Raw genomic sequence first — 21,920 nt, forward strand, 5'->3', positions numbered from 1 at the left:
AATTAAAAAATACATATAACAAAGTGGCACACTGGCGTAGGGCAGCTCCATTATAATCTTACGGGACCAACTGTCATGTTTGTGGGTGGGGATGTCATTATTTGGCTCATGACTATACTTACTGCTGGTTTAAGAAGTACAGCTCTGATTTAAAAATATTAAATATGGTATTGTGGTTTTGGGTAACCCCTGTCAATTTAACAGTTGAAATTCACTAGGTTAAATCAAAATAACTTAAGTATGTACAGAGAAAACCTACCTTAGAATTACCTAGTAGATTCCTGACTCCACCATTGCTGAGCAAAAAATCTCTGAAGGATGGGACCCGGGAATCTATATTTTGACAAGCTCCTCACATGGTAATTCGAATGCATGCCAAAATCTGAACAGCGTGTCCTGGAAAGCTGGCTGCGTTTATGGAGATCAGTGGGTGTAAGGACAGAATCACAAGATGTTAGGAGTGGAAGGACTGTAGATGATAGGATTCTCCCCACCCCTACCACAGGCCTCTGAATAGAGAGACTGAAGACACTGGAGAGCAATTCTTGCCAGGCATCCATAGCAAGAGCTCTGGTGTCTGAGCCAGGACTGTCAACCAGTCTCTTGACTTCTAGCCCAGGGCTCTGGTCACAATTCCACTTTCAGTTTGGAACATGGGGCAACAGTCCTTCCTTACTATGGTGTCCAGATGTAACTAAAAATATAGGGGGCACCCAGTTAAATTTGAATTTTAGATAAATCAAATGTTAGTATAAGTATGTCCCAGTACTGCAGAGGACATATTTAGTCTATAAAATTACTATTTATCTGAAATTTAGATTTAGCAGTGTCCTGAATTGCTGTTTGCTAAATCTGGCAACCATATTCTCTCCCCACTTGCCCCACCTTTTTTTGGGCACCAGACAGGTTCAAGAATTGCCCCAAATAAATGAAAAATAATTACCATGCATTTATGATACTATTACTTCATTTAATCTGTTAATCCTGTGAGTTGGCTGTCATGGACCCCATTCATGGTTCAGGAAAGTGAGAGGTTAAATCTGACTCCTGGGATCATCTCTGTAAGCTGTCTTTTTGTTTCCTCATGAACCTAGTTGCTTGGCTCTCAATTGATGTGTGGCCCATTTAATGCCTATCAAGTTACAAGCTGCATGAGAGATCGCTCAGTTTTGACTCATCTGTCCCTGGCCTTGTGAGTTACTTAATTGATGGCGGCTCTTGGTTAGTACATCCAAGAATGGACTCCAAAGTCCATGCTGTTAACTGCTGCTCTAACCTGTCTCTTAACCCAGTGGCATAGTAAATTGTTGGTAGGGTGGCTTTGGGATAGGTATTGGACAACTTTTACATTCCCTTTTTTTTTGTTTGTTTTTGAGACAGAGTTTTGCTGTTGTTGCCCAGGCTGGAGTGCAATGGCACAATCTCGGCTCACTGCAACCTCTACCTCCTGGGTTCAAATGATTCTCCTGCCTCAGCCTCCTGATTAGCTGGGAATATAGGCATGTGCCACCACACCTAGCTAATTTTGTATTTTTTAGTAGAGATGGGGTTTCTCCATGTTGGTCCGTCTGGTCTCAAACTCCCGACCTCAGATGATCCGCCTGCCTCAGCCTCCCAAAGTGCTGGGATTACAGGCGTGAGCCACTGCGCCTGGCCCCCCTCTACATTCTCTAAAGGGGTGTGCTGGTGCCTTGAGAGCATCCGTGTGCAGGGTTGGGGAGTCTGCAGGTGGAGCAGCACCCCGGCTGCTAAGCCTGTACTGTCTCCATGTTCATGGCATCCCAGGGCTCAACTCTTTTCCAGTTGGGGTGTAGCATGACACTGAAGGAGCCTGTAGGCCAGCCTGAACTCACCGAGAGAGGCAAATTAGCACCTCCTGGGAAGCAAGGCTGCCTGGCCAGGCTGACCTGGATTGGGGGAACTAGTTGCTACTCGAGAACTCCAGCTTCCTATCTGCTTTTGGGATGACCCTCCCTGGAAAGTCCCTCCCATTGCTGTGGAATTTTCAGGCTACCAGATGTGCCCAGCCTGCCTCTCAGGACAGACAGACAGAGAGTGAGAAAAAGATCTCCAGGGCCCACCAGGTCTTCCAGAGGGAGCTGAGAAATTCAGCCTTCCCTGGCAGGGCTCAAAGAGGAAAAAAGGGATTGGAAATGGGGCCCCTCCCAGAGCCACTTCAAAGCACTCTCCCCTGTGGTCATGTATTTCAGTTCCATGTGAGTAGTTTTTCTTGACAGTATGGGTAGTTTTGGGGAACAGTTCCTGTGACACTTTGGGTCCCTAAGGCCCTGCCCCGACCCTGTGAGTGGATATAGTTGGGCACAGAGTATATTTTGTTGAGGAGGAGATGTTCGCTTCCCCGTTTGCCAAAGAGCTCTAGATTGGGAGACGAGGCCTTGATGTTCCAGTGCCAGCTCTACAGCAAATCACTGGTTACTTTGGCCTCTCCTGGTCCTCAGGTTCTGTACGTACTATGAGATTCTCAAGTCTTTCCAGCCCTGACTGGGTCTGGGATCAGCCTCTCCACTCCAATAATGGGAATAATCCAAAGTAATTTTTTGGGGATTCAGAAGCCTCTTCCAATAAAGGATACCCTGAGATTGGAAGGACAATAAAAATGAGTTTGTGGGCCGGGCGCGGTGGCTCATATCTGTAATCCCAGTACCTTGGGAGGCTCAGGTGGGTGGATCACTTGAGGTCAGGAGTTCAAGACCAGCCTGGCCAACATGGTGAAACCTCGTCTCTACTAAAAATACAAAAAGTTAGCCAGGCGTGGTGGCTCGCGCCTGTAGTCCCAGCTACTGGGGAAGCTGAGGCAGTAGAATCGCTTGAACCTGGGAGGTGGAGGTGGCAGTGAGCCTAGATTGTGCCACCCCACTGCACTCCAGCCTGGGTGACAGAGTGAGACTCCATCTCAAAAAATCAAAAAATGAGTTAGTGTTACCTGACGTGGTGGTTGACCACCAAGGACAGGAAGAAAGCCTCTGAGGTTGGCAGCCTCCCACATCAGGGTAATGGAGTCAGGTGTGCATGGAGTTGTGCGTGCCTGGCAACCTGCCTGAGAGGATTGGCATCTGAAGTCCAGGGCCTAGGAGAGCCCATGGGAGCCCCACAAACTGGTTATGCATAGCTTATTTGTTTAACTGGGAGTCATCATCATACTTACCTTCCAGGCTCACACCTGTAATCCCAGCACTTTGGGAGGCTGAGGCAGGTGGATCACGAGATCAGGAGATCAAGACCATCCTGGCTAACGTGGTGAAACCCTGTCTCTACTAAAAATACAAAAAAATTAGCCGAGTGTGGTGGCACACACCTGTAGTCCCAGCTACTGGGGAGGCTGAGGCAGGAGACTGGCGTGAACCCGGGAGGCGGAGCTTGCAGTGAGCGGGAGCTTGCAGTGAGCCGAGATGGTGCCACTACACTCCAGCCTGGGTGATAGAGCAAGACTCCTTCTCAAAAAAAAAAAATAAATAAAAAATAAATGAGCTACTGCATATAAAAAACTTTGGCACCATGCAAAGACATAGTAAGGCAAGCTTGTCCAAAGGACGGCTTTGAATGCATCTTGACACAAATTTGTACTTTCTTAAAACATTGAGATTTTCTTGCAATTTTTGTTCTTTAGGCCCATCAGCTGTCATTAGTGTTAGTGTGTTTTACATGTGGTCCAAGATAATGATTCTTCCATTGTGGCTCAGGGAAGGCAAAAAGATTGGACACCTCTGTAGTGAGCGCTCGGTAATTGATTGTAGTCTAGTGGAGTTGAGATACACACAGAGGCAACCATTTCAGGCTGCAGTGAGTGCCCTGAAGACCTTAAATTGTAGACTGAATTAGAACTTGATCCAGAGTTGCTGGTTTTGTAGCACTTTACATTGGGCAGTCAGGAAGCTTCCTGAGGAGAATTTATATTGAGATCTGTGACTAGGCCTGAGGAATCAGTCATCTTGCTCTTCAACATTGTGACCTTGGGTGAGTCCCTTCCTTCAGTGTCATTTTCTGGACAACTGGAGTAATTGTGTCTTTTTGAGATGATTAAGTGAAATCATACATAGACAGCAACTTAGATCAGTTTTTGGTACCTAGTCAGTATGCAGTAAAAGGTGATTTTTATTACTCTTCTAACTAGAACCAAATGTGCTCGTTAGAAAAGGCTGGGTTAGAGAGCTGGCACATGGAGGCCAGGAGCTTTAGTGGCCACTGATATATTTCAGCTGTGTTGATTATTGATCAGCTTTGGACCAGGATTTCAGGGACTCGTACCAGCAGTGGGAGTGGCCACAGCCACCCGAGGGTGGCTGGGTCCATGTCTGGGCAGGGAGAGTGGGAGCACTGGGCCACCTGGGTCACCACAGGCTAAAGATAGTCAGCTGGGGCTGGGCCTGGGCTGGGCCAGGCTGGCCAGCATCATGTGACTGGAGCCTGGCCCACCTTTGCCCCTCCTCCCAGGCCAGCAGCTCCTGAGCTGACTGGTGGCCTGCAGCTTCCTTTCAGCGGGAACTCAAGATGGTCTGACCTGAACATTTCTCTCCTTCCCTTTCTCTGCCCACTCCTCTCCCTAAGAATGCCCTTCCGGCCCCTCCTGTATTTCATCTGCAGGTCTAGGGGAAATTTGGGTGGGAGGACTGGGCAGAGAGGCCTCTGAGAGATGGTACCGACAGCAGCAGCTGGTGACCAAGGTGAGGAGGGCTAACATGGCATTCTCTTTACTCGATAGAAGAATGTTCCTGCTTGAGGGGTACTGGGATCAGTCAGCATAGGAGGAAAGGCCTGTGGGTCTCCAGGCTCCCTTCTATGACTCCACCCTATCCCCAGGATGAGTGACAGCTGAAAGTAGCCAGGCTTTTCAGATAATCTGCCCCCAGGCTGGCCTGGGAGGGACAGGTACAGGTGGGTAGTATAACCCAGGCACTCTTTCCTGCCTGCCTCACCCTCCAGATGGTATTGCTGCCTTCCACAGTCAGGGTCCCTGGACACAGGCTCAGGGAGATAGTGGTGGCCTTCCTCATATCTGGGGGCTGAGGGAGGGGCAGAATCCATGTCAGCTGGATCCCCCTGAGCAGCCTCTGGGAGAACTGGGAGGAACTGGGAGGTGGGTCTGGAAGGAATGTCTCTTTCCTCATAGGGCTGCTAGTGCCAGAGTTCTGGAGTTAGACTCAAGCTAGGTGTGCTTGGTGGTGGTTTCTCTTGCCTCTCTGGGTAGGGAAACTAGGCACTTCCAACCACTGAAGTGCCACTTGCCCAGCTGTTAGCTTAGGCTTCCCTGCAACAGGCTTTGGTTTTCTCCAGTATGTAGAATGATGCCCGGGCATCCCTGCTGTTGAGAAACTGTCCTGTTGGCTACAATAAGGTGGTAACTTATACCCCTTAGCTTCTCTTCCACCTCCTTTTAGTGGTTAAGAGCACAGGTTTTAGAGTCGGACTGCTTGACTCCAAATCCTGTTCCGCTCTTTGCTGGCTGTTATCTTGGCAAATAACCTTTCCACCATGTGTCTTGGGTTCCTCATTTTAAAATGGGACCAGTGAAAGAAACTAATTCAGCATGATCAAGATTAAGAGAATCCATGCCAAGAATTTAGAACAGTGTGTGGTGTCTAGTAAATGCTCACTACATATTGTTTACATTTGTCATTAATTGTGCATCTATGATTGGCTGCTAGCATTTCTTGTGCTTTGGTGAGAAATCTAAGTGGTTGAGGTCTGTCTTTCTGTCCTCACACCTGTAGACCCAATATTAGTAAGGAGGGTGATGCTGGGGTAGAATGGTAGCTAATGCTCCCAGGGGTTATACAACTGGTGAGTGTTGCATTCTGGACTGAGGCGCAGCACTGATATCAGGCAGTTGGGTTGCCTGTGAGTCAAAGCTGGGCTAGGGCCTGCATTCCTCTGGGAGCCAGCAGTTTCTAGGACACTAGCAGTTTCTCTGTACTTGGGAGGGCCCCAGCTGAAGGCTAAGGGTTGAGGCTGTAACCTCAGGAATTAGCACTTGACAAGCAAAGCCTCTTCTGGTGTGAAGTCACCATTCATTGGTATCTGCTGCGTTGCCAGGCCCTGAGCTAGACACTGGGTTAGTGCTGTGAAAGCAGCCCTGTGGTCCCTACTCTCAGGGAACGGGCAGATAAGTAACCAACCAGTTAACATTTACAGTACCGTGGGAGCACATAGCAGGGTACTTCACCACACTTGAAGTCTGGGAGGTCTCCCCCAAGGAGGTCGACCTAATGGCCAGGTGTATGGGTAGCAGATGGGTGAGTGTGAATGTAACACAGCCCCTAAACCCAACAGATGACCTTGTTCCTCAAGGTAGTAGTTCTTAGCTCTCTGGTAAACTCAACCTTTTCAGATGCCAATCTCCAAGAGATGATACTAGTCCCCAAATAAGCATTTGGTCTTCTTAATTTTCCTGGCGGTGCTCAGGCCTGAAATCTGGTAGTCCTTCTAGTCACCCACTCTGGGTACTGAATGCTTTCTTTGGATGGCTCTGCCTTTTTTCACCTTTCACGCACCGGTCCCTCAGTTTTAATTCTAGCTTCTTCCTGCCTCTTACCAGCTTTTTTTACTCTGACCTATGAGTTTGAATCACCCATGTGCTTTCTACCTGTTGGTTGAACCAAGTTCTTGCTCCTCAGACCTTCACATCTGGAACCTCTGGGTAGCTTTTGTTTCAAAAGTTCAGCAGCCTTAGGATCTTTTGAGAACAAGACAGTAGTGAAAATACCTTTAAATCTTTTTACCTGACTGTATACTGGCCAGAGTTACGGGTTTAGTAAACTGAGAGAGACTCCTTGAGCCTGGGCTGTTTTCCTTTTCTATACTGAGTAAAAAGTGGAATGACTAAATTTAAACTGAAAGGGAACTCTCTCAGCCTTCTCCATGTTCTTCCTTCCTCCCTAACAAAGCAGGGCTTTATGTCAAAGCACCCCTGGGGGACCTGTGGTTAAATTCCCCCATCTTTCTTTCCCCATTTTAAACTACAAAGTTCGGAAGCTTCCTTTCCTGGGGAAACTTGCCCTGGGGCCCAGGTGCCTCCTGTCTCTGGAGGGCAATGTGGTGGTGCGGTGTCCCCACCCAGTGGGCATGGATTACCACTCAGAAGAGCCAGGTGAGGGGGGTGGCCTCATTTGCAGTCTGGACTGGATGAATTGAACCAGTTGATCCCCAAGAGAAATGTTTCCCATACGTTCTGATTCTTTCATTTTGAGAGATGATTTGGTGTATCTCCCTGCCATCCCCATCTCTATCTCAGAGTGAGGGTGGTGATTGCTTGGAAATAGTAAGCTTCCTTTGTGAATTGTAGTATTAGCATCTGTTGGGCATTTGTTGTGTGCTAGGTACTCTTACTATGTGCTGTTCATTTAACTGTTCCAGCAGCCATGTAACTATGACTTCAATTTTACAGAGGAAGGTGAAGTTCAGAGGGACCCTGTGAGGAACAGAGTAGGTAGGGACTCCACCCTAAGTCCATCCCATAGCAAAGTCCATGTGCTTAATGGGGCCCTCTGACTTTCCTAGGTGGTCTTTGAATGAGGGGGTGTTAGACACACTTGAAAATAGAGGCTCAAAGAATCTCGGGGTTAGATAGTCAAGGTCATGTGGTCATCAAGCACTCCACTTTACAGAGGAGCCGCCATCCCTACTCCAACCATCCCAGTTAGTAATTTCTCTCTGCCCTGCCATTCCTTAGCACCCACCTTCTACCCCTCATTACTCTTCATCCTTCATTAGCAGTAGTAGCTTTAGCTCCCTGCTTTACACTCAAAATAACCTTAAGTAATCCAAGTGAAAATAGTAGGTTTGCCATGCAGATAGTTGCCAGAAAAGCCCTCTAGTGTCCTCACGACCACCACATCAGATTGCTTCTTGCACGTAGCAATTTTGGTATTCTTCACTTTTATTTTATTTTTTTTTTTTGAGATGGAGTTTCGCTCTTGTCACCCAAGCTGGAGTGCAGTGGTGCAATCTCAGCTCACTGCAACCTCCGCCTCCCGGGTTCAAGCGATTCTCCTGGCTCAGCCTCCTGATTAGCTGGGAATACAGGTGCATGCCACCACCCCGGCTAATTTTTTGTATTTTTAGTTACAGGTAGCGTTTCACCATGTTGGCCAGGCCAGTCTGAAACTCCTGACCTCAGATAATCTGCCAGCCTCGGCCTCCCAAAGTGCTGGGATTACAGTCGTGGGCCACTGCACCCGGCCACTATGCTTCATTTTTAACAAAGGCATGTGTATATTTAAGAAGCCCCTGGACCCCCTGGAACTAGAATTACCAGAATTAGTACTGACTCCTGGCTATAGTCCTTTGGGACAGAAGGTGGTTTTCCTTCTCTTCCAGATACTCTTTAGGCTCTGGTTTGCCTTAGTTGAGGAAGAAGACCCTCCTAGGGACTCTGTGTGCCATCCTCCCTCCTACAGTCTGGGCCTCAGAGACCTGTGGGTGGATAAGCTGCCGGGCCCAGTCATCAGTAACTGTTTACTCAGAAAAACCAGGGAAGTGCTCTTAGATTACACTAAGAAGGTTTTTTTACCCGTGCCTCACCAGTAGACACATGGAAACCACTGGGCTTCATGGAATTTCTGGTGAGCTGTGGAGGAGCTTTGGCAAGGGAGTCAAGATTTATAGCTTTTCAGCTTTGCAGCTAGTCTTGAGGAAGTCCCTTCCCTTTTTCTGGCCTCAGTTCCCTATCTACAAATTGAGTGGATTGGAACTATGGTCCTGCCATTCTATAATTGTTTTCTTCTTCTTCTTTTTTTTTTTGAGACGGAATTTCACTCATGTTGCCCAGGCTGGAGTGCAGTGGTGCAGTCTCTGCTCACCAAAACCTCCTCCCTCCTGGGTTCAAGCGATTCTTCCACCTCAGCCTCCCAAGTAGCTGGAATTACAGGCATGTGCCATCACACCTGGCTAATTTTGTAATTTTAGTAGAGACGGGGGTTTCTCCGTGTTGCTCAGGCTGGCCTTGAACTCCCGACCTCAGGTGATCCGCCCACCTCGGCCTCCCAAAGTGCTGGGATTACAGGCATGAGCCACCGTGCCCAGCTATAACTGTTTTCTTGACCAAATGAATGGTGTTTCCTGACTGGGCGTTGGGTCAGTGGCAGCAGGCATGCAGGTTTCAGAATGCAGGGTTAGAAGGAGAATTATCCCCTGATTTGATTGGGATGGTGCTAGACATGGGGATTGGTGCCTGTGCAAAGGATTGGTTTGCATTGGCAGCCATTACAGATGCCAGGCCCGGCTGAACCTGTATATTCTGTGTGTGCACACCTGCTCTAGTGGGTTACCTGGTGAGGGTTGGTGGCTGAGATGGATAATTGAAGTCATCAGAAAGCCTAGTCTTCTTTCTGGTCTCTTGCAGGGCCTGACAGCAGCTCATCTGAACCCTTCTGGGTTTCCTTGAAGCCCAATAGGATTTTAACAAATCTGTGAAATTTAGATTTTAAAGGCAGAAGTGGCTCTTGCTCCCCAGTGGATTTTTCTGCCTTTCTGGGGGCTTTTTTCTACTTGTCAGGGGCAACCTGAAGCCCCACCTGGGAGCAGAGAAAGAATGGCACCATGGGTTTTCAGGACAGAGGAATCTGGGGATGGACCTTTTTCAACAAACTCACACAGGACTAATTTAAGAATATTTATGTATATACTCAGACTGTATTCTCATCAGCTTGGGATTGGTGGCAGAGTAGGGAATTGGTGAGGTCTTTTCATGGCAGGAGGGCTCTTGAAACGTTGATTGGAGGCTGAACTTTCTATACTTTACCATCTCCTTTTGTGATCAAACAATGATCTGACTTTGCCTCACCTTTTTAAGGAAAAGTCTTCAGGAATACCTTGCCCTCTGCACCTGATTCCTCTTTGTAACATCCTGTTAGTGAAGTTGGTGGTGGTGGTACACAGGCCCTTTGGCCCGCTCTCCTGGTAGCATGCACACAGTGTTGCTGGGTACTGGGAGAAGTGATTACCAGTCATAGTGCAGGTATACATGAACCTGGTCCTGGTTTGAAGCAGACAAAGATTTTATCAGGGGACTAGATGGTATTAGGCTCATCCAGGCTAACCCAGAAGTTGTAGGAGTATGGGTGCAGAATGGCCCCTTGGGCCTAAGATCTGTATCCTCTTGGGATTGAGATTTTCTTGTTCACCATTGCCCTGCACTAGGGGTGTGGGATGCTGTTGGCTGGATTCCACAGCTCCAGCTCTCGAAGGCACGTGGGATATCTTGAAGGGGTAGTGGCTCTGGTAGGGGGTGGAAGCCCATGTCTGTCTTTGTTGAAAAACTGAAGTCCCTGTAAATGTTATATTTAGTTCCTGGTAGTTCTTACATGTCCTTCTAGAGTTTGTACTGTATGTGTGTGCATGTGCACATTTTTGTTTTACAAGAAGAATTTCTAAAAAACCTCAGCCAGGCGTGGTGGCTCACGCCTGTAATCCCAGCACTTTGGGAGGCTGAGGCAGGCAGGTTACTTGAGCTCAGGCATTTGAGACTGGCCTGGCCAACATGGTGAAACCCATCTCTACTAAAAAGACAAAAATGAACCGGGCATGGTGGTGTGCACTTGTAGTCCCAGCTACTTGGGAGGCTGAGACAGGAGAATCGCTTGAACCTCGGAGGTAGAGGTTGTACTGAGCAGAGATGGCACCAGTGCACTCCAGCCTGGGCGACAGAGTGAGACTCTTGTCTTAAAACAAACTTTTTTTTTTTTTTTTTTTTTGAGACAGTCTTGCTCCGTCGCCCAGGCTGGAGTGCAATGGTGTGATCTCGGCTCACTGCAACCCCCGCCTCCCGGGTTCAAGTGATTCTCCTGCCTCAGCCTCCCAAGTAGCTGGGATTACAGGTGCCCAACACCACGCTCAGCTAATTTTTTGTATTTTTAATAGAGTAGAGACAGGGGTTCGCCATGTTGGCCAGGCTGGTCTCGAACTCCTGACCTCAGGTGATCCACCTGCTTTGGCTCCCCCGAAGTGGTGGGATTACAGGCATGAGCCACCGCACCTGGCCACAAACAAAGTTTTCATTTATTGTGTCCGTCTTTTTATATTAGTAGAGATCATTGTCTTTTTAATGACTTTTCTAAAAATGGATGAACTTTAGTCAGTCCCCTATTTTGGGGTATATAGGTTGTTTTCCATTTTTTGCAGTTATAGATAATATTTTAGTAGGACATCTCTGTATGTAACTCTTGTCTAATTTGTATCATTAGGATAAATTCTTAGAGGTAGGACTGTTGAGTCAAGTGGGAGTACACTTTTTCGTTGGAAACTGAGGAGACAAAAATCATTCCTGACCAACTGGCCCTGGTGTGGTCCCTAGATTTCTTGATGGCTCACTTAGGGTTTTTACTTTGCCTTCCCAGTGATCACTAGTCCTGGTCTGCTCCCATCAGACTTCTAGAATATTAGGGCCAGAAATGATCTTTCAGACATCTGCCATGATTCAGGAACCCTGAATTATAGTGCTGACTTTGGTGACGTGGACTTCTTTCTCCAGGCCTCAGTTTCTGTTAAAGAACTATTCTCTCTAAGGGCCTCCCGCCTGAATCTGGACTCCTAGGGTTTTGGCTGCTGGCTGCTGGTTCCTGGCTCTTTGCATGATCTTGCTTTCTATGACTTCTTTAGGAATGGGCTGGTAAAATTGTTATTGGTGTTTGCACATATGTCTTTCCCGTCTCTACTGTGTCTTTCTCTTTTGGGAACTTGCAGGTTGCTTGGTGGAGTGGGGACGGTGATGAGGGTGAGGAGCTAGTAGTAGCCCCATCACATAGGCTTTGCATTACTAACTCTCCCTTCTTGTTCCCGTAGAACACTCTGCTCCAGCCAAAGTGGTGAGGGCAGCTGTTCCTAAACAGCGCAAAGGCAGCAAGGTAAGGAATCAGAGTGGGCAACCCAGGGGGATTTTCTGGAGGTGGAGGCCTCTTTCCTGTTCTAGTGAATGCTCCTGGACTGCCAACAAGTTCTGGATTATCTGTGAATTGCAGGGGAGCTCCTTCTGGGTATCCATTGTGAGTGGTCCTGGTGAACAGACTGATGTGGCCTCTGATCTCTTGGTGAAGCTTGGGTCGGGGGCTGAATAGCAAAGGCAGGGTCATTCTTGGGGCCCTCATAGTATATGTTCCCTGCAGGTTGGTGACTTTGGAGATGCAATCAACTGGCCCACACCTGGAGAGATAGCCCACAAGAGTGTTCAGGTGAGTCTTTGTGGAAGGATAGACAGGTTTGAACTCTGTTGACATACACACATTTAGCTCCTCAAGCTTCCAGAGAGCCTTAGCTCTAACCTTTCTCAGTTTTCTTTTTTTTTTTTTTCTCCCCCCACCCCCCGCCGCTCCGACAGAGTTTCACTCTTTTTGCCCAGGTTGGAGTGCAGTGGCGCAGTCTCAGCTCACTGCAACTTCTACCTCCTGGGTTCAAGTGATTCTCCTGCCTCAGCCTCCCAAGTAGCTGTGATTACAGGCACTCACCACCACGACTGGCTAATTTTGTATTTTTAGCAGAGACAAGGTTTCACCATGTTGGCCAGGCTGGTATTGAACTCCTGACCTCAAGTGATCTGCCTGCCTCAACCTCCCAAAGTGCTGGGATTGTAGGTATGAGCCACCATGCCTCCTGGCCTCTCAGTTTTCTTTTCTTTTCTTTTCTTTTTTTTTTTTTTTTGAGATGGAGTCTCGCTCAGTCACCAGGCTTGAGTGCAATGGTATGATCTTAGCTCACTGCAGCCTCCACCTCCCAGGTTCAAGCAGTTCTCCTGCCTCAGCCTCCCGAGTAGCTGGGATTACAGGCACCTACCGTCATGCCTGGCTAATTTTTGTATTTTTTAGAGACGGGGTTTCACCATGTTGGCTAGGCTGGTCTTGAACTCCTGACCTCAGGTGATCTGCCCGCCTCGGCTTCCCAAAGTGCTGGGATTACAGGCGTAAAGCCACAGTGCCCAGTCCACCAGCCTCTCAGTTTTCTAAATGGAGTCGTTAATACAATCTGAGTAACATTGAAATAGCTAAGAACTGTCATCATTTGAACCTTTACTTTGTGTCAGAGACTGCCAAGTACAGTTTTCCTTTGTTATACATGGTGGAGCTGGTGGCAGGTGTTGGTTCCGGGACCCCTGTGTATACCAAAATCTTTGCATACTCAAGTCCTGCAGTTGGCCCTGCAGGACCTACATATATGAAAAGTTGGCCTTCTGTGTATGCAGGTTTCACATCCTGCTAATACGTATTTTTGATCTGCATTTGGTTTTTAAAAGTCCTGCATATAAGTGGACCCACACAGTTCAAAGCCATTTTATTCAAGGGTCGCCTGAATTGCCTGTTCGTCATCTCATCTAACCCTCACAGTGACTCTGAGATAGGTCCTTTTATAATTCCCATTCTACAGATGAAGCTGCTGAGACTTGCAGAGGTTAATTACTAGCCCTTGATGGCCAAGTGGGGATTGGAAGTCAGGTGTATTGTATTATTCCCCAGCCTGTGTTCTCCATCACTACGCTTGGGTTTTCTGAGTGCAGCAGGAGAGTTAGGCCAAGCACCAACCTCCAGACCACATGTCTTGGGGAAGCTTATAAAATTCTCTTGGGCCCTAGCAAAGAGAGGACTCCTAGTCAGTTCTCTTCTTCCCAGCACTTTTGTTCTGGGCCAGTGGCTTAGAGTCTTTACTCACTGGCTGTGGCCGCTTTTACTTCACAGACAGAGTTGTTGTTGATAGGCCAGAGGGCATCTCTTCCTTCCCACAGACGACCTAGACAACATGGCCCTGTTGCAGGGAATAATTTTGCCCCCGTGAGCCTCAGCACTGCTGTCCTGAAGGTTGTCTCTGTCACTTAGACTTGGAAGCTGGAGAGATAAGTTGCCTTTCCACTTTCTGGCCTATTTGACCATGCTTCCCGGTGAAACCATCTCAGGTGTGAAAATGACCTTAGAATACATCCTGTCCAGCCTGCCATTGCATGCTGTGGCTCCTGCCTGCCTTTGTAGTGACAGGGAGTGCCTTCCTTCCTATACCATGAGGCACTCACACTCACCTCCCTGTTACTTTACTTCCTGCTGTAGCCACAGTCCCACAAGCCTCAGCCTGCCCGTAAACTGCCACCCAAGAAGGACATGAAGGAACAGGAGAAAGGAGAAGGGAGTGATAGTAAGGAGAGTCCAAAAACCAAATCGGACGAATCAGGGGAGGAAAAGAATGGAGATGAGGATTGCCAGCGAGGCGGACAGAAGAAGAAAGGTGAGTGCCTGGGAGCAGAACTTGGGAGAAGGTGGCAGGGTAGAACTGTGAAATGTTAGGACTCCAGGAGACTGCTGGAGGAGTTTTAGGTACCCCCTCTGAAAAGTCAGAGGGGAACTGATGGATGTAGGCTGGTGAGACAGCAGTCTTCAACCATCTGTCATTAATCAGTCCCTCCTCTCAAACACAAGAGTTTTCAAGAAACCTGCTGAAATTTTGACTTCTCTAATGCTGATCTAGAGTAACCATGGTTTAAACAAGATAAAACTTTCTTTGATGTAACAGCTTGCTGTAAATATGCCAGGCCTGGTATGACAATTCCTAAATCCCTTCAGCTTGCTGTGGTGCACTGGCTCTTCATATGATCACTGATGGCTTCCTATTTCCTTCTCCTTCTAGCTAGGAGGAAAGGAAGAGGGAAGGATGGCCCCTTTCCTTTTAGGGACTCAACCTGGAGTTGGTTATTTCAGCTTAACTCTCATAGGCAGTGTTTTGGCACCTGTCTAGAGGGAGTCTGGAAAGCATGGTCTTCATTCTGGGCTGCCATGTGTCTGACTCCTGAAGGGGATTCTGTGGCCATGGAGACACTGATCTTAGGAGTTAACGAGGAGTCTCTAACACACTGAGGGCCACTGACCAGCTTATTTTAGAGATGAAAAAGAGGGCTAATGTGTGGGAAAGGGATCTGCCCAAGGTAACCAGATTGTGATTTGGGCCCAAGTACAGGGCAGAAGAGGAGGAGTGGGTAGAGCTGGCTAGGAGTGGCCTCTCCCTCAAGCTTTTCTCATGTGCCCATGCTGTCTCCCAGGAAACAAACACAAGTGGGTTCCGTTACAAATAGACATGAAGCCTGAAGCACCCAGAGAGAAACTGGCTTCACGCCCCACTCGCCCGCCGGAACCTAGACACATACCTGCCAATCGTGGAGATATCAAAGGTATGCACTACCCACTATGGAGGGCCTGGACTTGGGAGACACCCTCAGGCCTGACCTGGTACCCCTCTCCCCATAGGGTCTGAGTCTGCCACCTACGTGCCTGTGGCCCCCCCCACCCCAGCCTGGCAACCAGAGATCAAACCGGAGCCTGCCTGGCACGACCAGGATGAGACATCGAGTGTGAAGAGTGATGGGGCTGGTGGGGCGCGGGCTTCCTTCCGTGGCCGTGGACGGGGGCGTGGTCGCGGCCGGGGACGCGGCCGGGGTGGCACTCGAAGTACGTGAGGCCCCTTTGGGCTCCGGGATGTCCAAGGGTGTGCAGCGGGGGTGGTGGGCAGGAATCTCCTCTCCCTCATGGCACCCATTTCCCCCATAGCCCATTTTGACTACCAGTTTGGCTACCGAAAGTTTGATGGTGTGGAGGGGCCTCGTACACCCAAGTACATGAACAACATCACCTACTACTTTGACAATGTCAGCAGCACTGAGCTTTACAGCGTGGATCAGGAACTGCTCAAAGACTACATCAAGCGCCAGATGTGAGTGTGCGGAAGCCTTCTTACCCTGGAGAAATGAGTGAGAGGTTAGGGGTTGCTAGAGTGTAGTAGCTGGGCAGGCCCTTCTGGAGCTTAACAGCAGTTTCAGGCTCAGGCTGAAAAGATAGCTTTTCTCATTGTTTATTACAGAAGTGATACCACATTCTCATTGTTTATTACGGAAGTAGTACAACATTTACCTTAAGAAAATTAGAAACTACACCATTACAAAAAGGAAGGAAAATATTTAGAATCTACCCCATTCTGTGCTTCCATTTGTAATGACAACATTGACAGAATACTCACGAACATTTATTGGATCGTTACTATCGGCCAGCCTCAATGTTAAGTGTTTTAGAGGCATTGTCTTAGTCCTGCAATTCTTATCTGTTGAATTCCTGTGAGCTGAGTCTTTTAGCCCCAATTTATTTATTTATTATTATTATTATTATTATTTTTTTTTTTTGAGGCGGAGTCTCGCTCTGTCGCCTGGACTGGAGTGCAGTGGCCGGATCTCAGCTCACTGCAAGCTCGGTCTCCCGGGTTTAGGCCATTCTCCTGCCTCAGCCTCCCGAGTAGCTGGGACGACAGGCGCCCGCCACCTCGCCTGGCTAGTTTTTTTTTGTATTTTTAGTAGAGACGGGGTTTCACCGTATTAGCCAGGGTGGTCTCGATCTCCTGACCTCGTGGTCCGCCCGTCTTGGCCTCCCAAAGTGCTGGGATTACAGGCTTGAGCCACCGCGCCCGGCCAGCCCCAATTTATAGACAAGCATACTGGCCCAGTGATTTGCACAGAATCTCACAGCTAGTAAGTAACAAAGCACAGATTTAAATCCTTTTCTGTCCTATTATAGAACCTTTGTTCTTAACCACTCCGACACATTGTCTCTCAGTCCAGTAAGGAAGTCATGGAAGAAAATAAATGGTTGTAATAGAGTGTTAGTAAGTGTTTTAGGAGCAGAAGAGAAAGTGACCAACAATATTTGGACTGGAATTTAAAGGAGGATGAGGAGTTTGACAGGCATGCCAAGGGGCTTAGGGCAGAGGGAGTGATTTGACCCAAGCAAGGTAGGGTGCCATGAAGGGATCACGTCATTTCTTTTCGGCCCTCAATACTGTTGGTATATAGGGTAGCGATGGGCTAGGTCAGAGGCTGTGTGAGATTGCTGGGATGTGTAGCAGAAGAAGGAAGGCATACTCATAAAACTGATGCAGCAATCCCTTGGTGATAACTACTTCTTCCCTCCACTTAGTGAATACTACTTCAGCGTGGACAATTTAGAGCGAGACTTCTTCCTGCGAAGGAAAATGGATGCTGATGGTTTCCTACCCATCACCCTTATTGCTTCCTTCCACCGAGTGCAGGCCCTTACCACTGACATTTCACTCATCTTTGCGGTATGTCTTCCTCCCTGGAACTGGGATGCAGGGGAAAGAAAGGTCCTTAGGGAGCTGGAGTTTGGGCCAAGGTAGAAAGCCCTGAAAGAGTCATGATCTGATGACTTCTGCTGAAGTCTCAAGGCTTGGCTAGTCTCCTCCTCTCCCTCCTTCCTTCCTCTCTCTCTCGCTCATTATGGAAAATGTCAGACACTTACAAAAGTAGAGTAGTATAATGAGCCCATCATCAGCTTCAGCAAGTATCAGTTTATGGCTAATCTTATTCCATCTGTACCCTCATCTGTTTATTCTCACATACTACATTGAAGAAAATCCTAGAAAACCTGGCATTTTGTTCACAAATATTTCAGTATAGATTTCTAAAAAATAGACTTGTTAAAAGAAAATAGCCACGATATCATTATACCTAAAAATACTAACAGTTCCTTAATATCATCAAATATTTAGTCAGTTCCAATTCACCCCAATTGGCTATATATATATGTGTGTATGTATGTATGTTTTATATATAGTTTGTGAGAATTAGAATCCAAATAAGACCTATAGGCTGGGTGCAGTGGCTCACACCTAATGATGCCAGCACTTGGGGAGGCCAAGGGGAGGGTCATATGAGCCCAGGAGTTCAAGATCAGCCTGGGTAACATAGCAGGACCCTGTCTCTACAAAAAACAAACAAGACCTGTGTATTGTCTTACTAAGTGTCCTCGTGCCTCTATTTTTCTTTTTCTTTGCTGTTTATTATTTGAATAGACTAAGTTGTACATCCTGTAGAATTTTCCACAGGGCACAGGGGTGTCATTTTAACGTGTTCATCTGTACTCCAAGTGTTTTGTAAATTGGTGATCTAGAGGCCTGATGAGATTCACATTTTGAAGTTTTTTGCCCTCCTTGTCAAGAATACTTTATCATAATGATATATTTTCTCTCAGGTGGCACATAACATTTCATTTGATTGTCTCTTGTGATATAAGCTGCCAGGAGTGCCCTTAGGATTGCAAAATGATAATATACTAATTATATCAGTTGGTCTTCATTTATTAGGTGAGATACCTCTTCAAGAAGTAACTTTGCCTCAGCTGTTCAGTTACCAAGAGGTATAGTTTGTACAGGAAGGGCAGATTAATGTTGGATCTTCCTCCCTTTGTTAGCCATATTTATTTCGGTCCATTGCAGTTAATGGATTGGATCAAATTGTCCCATCTTTGGTCAGTGGGACCCTCCACATTTCCTGCTCCAGATCTGCAATTGGCCACTTTTAAAAGGAGTTCTAGTTCCTTGCTTTTGGGAAATGGTATTTAGATACCAGTCTGGGTTATAGGGGTGCTTTGTTGCTACTTGGTTGGTCATTCTTTCTAGATGATTTTTTTGTTTTTTTGGTGAGATAAAATACATTATGGGGTTATTCTGGTATTTTCTTCCTTCCTTCCTTCCTTCCTTCCTTCCTTCCTTCCTTCCTTCCTTCCTTCCTTCCTTCCTTCCTTCCTTCCTTCCCTCCCTCCTTCCCTCCTTCCCTCCTTCCTTCCTTCCTCTCTCTGTCTTCCTCTCTTTCTCTCTCTCTTTCTTTCTCTCTTCCTTTCTCTTTCTTTCTTTCACGGAGTTTCACTGTTGTTGCCCAGGCTAGAGTGCAGTGGCACAGTCTCAGCTCACTGCAACCTCCACCTCCCGGGTTTAAGCAGTTCTCCTGCCTCAACCTTCCAAGTAGCTGGTATTACAAGCATGCACCACCACGCCCAACTTATTTTGTATTTCTCGTAGAGATGGGGTTTCACCATGTTGGCCAGGTCTCGAACTACTGACCTCCGGTGATCCACCCACCTCGGCCTCGCAAAGTGCTGGGATTACAGGCAGGAGCTACTGCGCCCGGTCTTTTCTGGTATTTTCTATTAAAGGGTCTTTGCTTAACCTTGTCGGTGTTTTATTTTACCTACTTCTTTATCCCATGCCCATAATATTAATTCCTAATGATATCAACATAATTACTCATTTTGTTTTATTTCACAGTATGTCTACAGTCTTTTTTGTGGTCTTCCCCCGCCCCCCTGCCTTTTTTAAAGAGGATAGGGTCTTGCTCTCACAGGCTGGATTGCAGTGGTGTGATCATGGCTTACTGCAGCCTCAACTGCCTGAAATCAGGCAATCCTCTTGCCTCAGCCTCCTGAATAGCTAGGATTACAGGTGCACACCACCATGCGTGGCTAATTTTTAGATTTTTTGTAGAGATGGGGTCTTGCTGTGTTGTTGCCCAGGCTGGTCTCAAATTCCTGGGCTTAAGCCATCCTCTCACTTTGGCTTCCAAAGTGTTGGGATTATAGGCGTGAGCCATTGTGCCAACCTCTACATTATTCTTACAATACCTCCACTACCACTGAAAACAGTTTTTCCACTTATACAGTCGAATAACTGTATCTTCAAGTCATTTGAAAGAATCTTTGTGTGGTTACACATTTAAATTTATATATATTAGTTTTATTTTGCTCCCAAGTTTTAGAGATTGTTTTCTCCCTACTCCTATAATTTTCTAAGTTGTTTTACATTTGTGTAAAACATAAGGTTCTAGAGTTTCCACGTGGTATAGTCATAGAAGTCTGACTTAAATTCTATCAGGCCGGGCGCGGTGGCTCACTTCAGTAATCCCAGCACTTTGGAGGCCAAGACAGGCTGATCACGAGGTCAGGAGATCGAGACCATCCTGGCTAACACGGTGAAACCCCGTCTCTACTAAAATACAAAAAAAATTAGCCGGGCGTGGTGGCGGGCGCCTGTAGTCCCAGCTACTCCGGAGGCTGAGGCAGGAGAATGGTGTGAACCTGGGAGGCGGAGCTTACATTGAGCCAAGATTGTGCCACTGCACTCCAGCCTGGGTGACAGAGCAAAACTCTGTCTCAAAAAAAAAAAATTCTGTCACGTACACCCTTTCTTTTCTTGTAGGCAAACTTTTTAGAATGTTTCCATTTAAGAAAAAAGCAAATGCTTCTATATGTATTTGTATCCTTCTTCTTTCTTAGGTAAATGGAAATATACAACACATGCATTTCTTCAGTTCTTTTTTGTCTTCACTGAATGTATCTGGGAGCTAACTGCAAAGTAGCAGTATATAATAGAAAGATATTCCTCGTTCCTGTGTACAGTTGCATAGCTCACCATTGTGTGGAATGCTCCATGGTTTTTTCAACTGCTGCTCCTATAGATGAATGTTTTGGTTTTTTTGAGACTGGGTCTTGCTCTTTTGCCCAGGCTGGAGTTAGTACAGTGGTGTGATCAAAGCTCACTGCAGCCTCAACCACCCAGGCTTCCAAGTAGCTGGGACCACAGATATGTGCCAGCCACCATGCCCAGCTGATTTTTTTACTATTTGTAGTGATGGAGTCTCGCTATTTTGCTCAGGCTGGTCTTGAACTCCTTTGCTCAAGCGATGTTCCTTGACCTCCCAAAATGTTGGGATTACAGGTGTGAGCCACTGTACCTAGCCTACTTTTTTGATTAATGTTTTGTGAGCTTATCCACCTCAGCATGTGTAAAGTTGGTTGGCTTTTGTTTGTTTGTTTGTTTTTTTGAGGCAGAATCTTGCTCTGTCGCCTAGGCTAGAGTGCAGTGGCACCATCTCGGCTCACTGCAACCTCCTTCTGGGTTCAAGCAATTCTCCTGCCTCAACCTTTCGAATAGCTAGGACTATAGGCGCGTGCCATCACACCCAGCTAATTTTTGTATTTTTAGTAGAGATGAGGTTTCACCATGTTGGCCAGGATGTTCTCAATCTCTTGGACCTTGTGATCCGCCCACCTCGGCCTCCCAAAGTGCAGGATTATAGATGTAAGCCACCGTGCCCGACCTGTAAAGTTTTTTAATGTCTGAGAAGTGTTCCATCAAATGCATATGCTGTAAATATTTAAATTGCCTATGGGATGGCAAGTTAGATATTTTCCAGTTATTTTCTTACTCTAGTGTTACTGTGAATGGCTTTTTGTGCAAATATTATACATACTGCTGCCTGTTTGTGCAAGTGTTCTCTAGGGTAGATTACTGGAAGTAGGATTGCAGGCTCAAAGAGTAAAAGGGCAGGTGTATTTTTTATGCTGGTACCTCCTACAAGTTTGAACATCTCACATGTCTACCAGTCATGGAAGATGGTGCAAATTTTCTTATATTACTGCTAGCATTGGACTCATACCAAGCTAAGGGGAACCCAGTTGTCCACCATTTCCAAGATCTTTCTGCCCGAGATTTTCTTCTTAATTCCTTGTTCCTCCTCCCCTGCAGGCCCTAAAAGACAGCAAGGTGGTGGAGATCGTTGATGAGAAAGTTCGTAGGAGGGAAGAACCAGAAAAGTGGCCTCTTCCTGGTCCCCCAATAGTGGATTATTCACAGACTGATTTCTCCCAGCTTCTCAACTGCCCTGAATTTGTCCCCCGTCAGCACTACCAAAAGGAGACAGGTAGGTCCTGCTGGCATGAGGATTGCACTTGTCCTCCGGGCAACAGTTCTCCTCAGGGCTGGCAAAAGGAGGAGGACTGGAGGGATGAGGACTTCACCTTTCCACCCTTTAGAGTCAGCACCTGGCTCTCCTCGTGCAGTCACCCCAGTGCCAACCAAAACAGAGGAGGTCAGCAATCTAAAGACACTACCCAAGGGCTTGTCTGCCAGCCTGCCTGACCTGGATTCCGAGAACTGGATTGAAGTGAAGAAGAGGCCTCGGCCGTCCCCAGCACGGCCCAAGGTGGGTGAGGCCTTGTCCTTTGCCTTGGTTTTAGCACTCTGAGCTAGGGTGCTTGAAGGGGATAACACATGGGCACAGCATTCTAGCTCTGAGGGGCCAGCAGGAAATCTCAGTAGTTCAG

At 47.2% G+C, this 21,920-nt stretch overlaps 1 protein-coding gene across 1 annotated transcript in view; it reads left to right on the forward strand.

Moving 5' to 3' along the window:
• Positions 1 to 21,920, forward strand: part of LARP1 (La ribonucleoprotein domain family, member 1) — a 102,601-nt gene that overhangs the window by 65,920 nt on the left and 14,761 nt on the right. Inside the window, exons 2-10 of the mRNA XM_011931650.1 lie at positions 11,797 to 11,858; positions 12,117 to 12,182; positions 14,040 to 14,214; positions 15,023 to 15,151; positions 15,228 to 15,428; positions 15,528 to 15,690; positions 16,941 to 17,085; positions 21,343 to 21,517; positions 21,630 to 21,799. Of these exons, the coding sequence (XP_011787040.1) occupies positions 11,797 to 11,858; positions 12,117 to 12,182; positions 14,040 to 14,214; positions 15,023 to 15,151; positions 15,228 to 15,428; positions 15,528 to 15,690; positions 16,941 to 17,085; positions 21,343 to 21,517; positions 21,630 to 21,799 (1,286 nt within the window). The remainder of the gene's footprint in view (positions 1 to 11,796; positions 11,859 to 12,116; positions 12,183 to 14,039; positions 14,215 to 15,022; positions 15,152 to 15,227; positions 15,429 to 15,527; positions 15,691 to 16,940; positions 17,086 to 21,342; positions 21,518 to 21,629; positions 21,800 to 21,920) is intronic.

The sequence above is a fragment of the Colobus angolensis genome, unplaced genomic scaffold (genome assembly GCF_000951035.1).
Source record: "Colobus angolensis palliatus isolate OR3802 unplaced genomic scaffold, Cang.pa_1.0 Scaffold90, whole genome shotgun sequence".
In the NCBI taxonomy this organism is placed as follows: Eukaryota; Metazoa; Chordata; class Mammalia; order Primates; family Cercopithecidae; genus Colobus; species Colobus angolensis.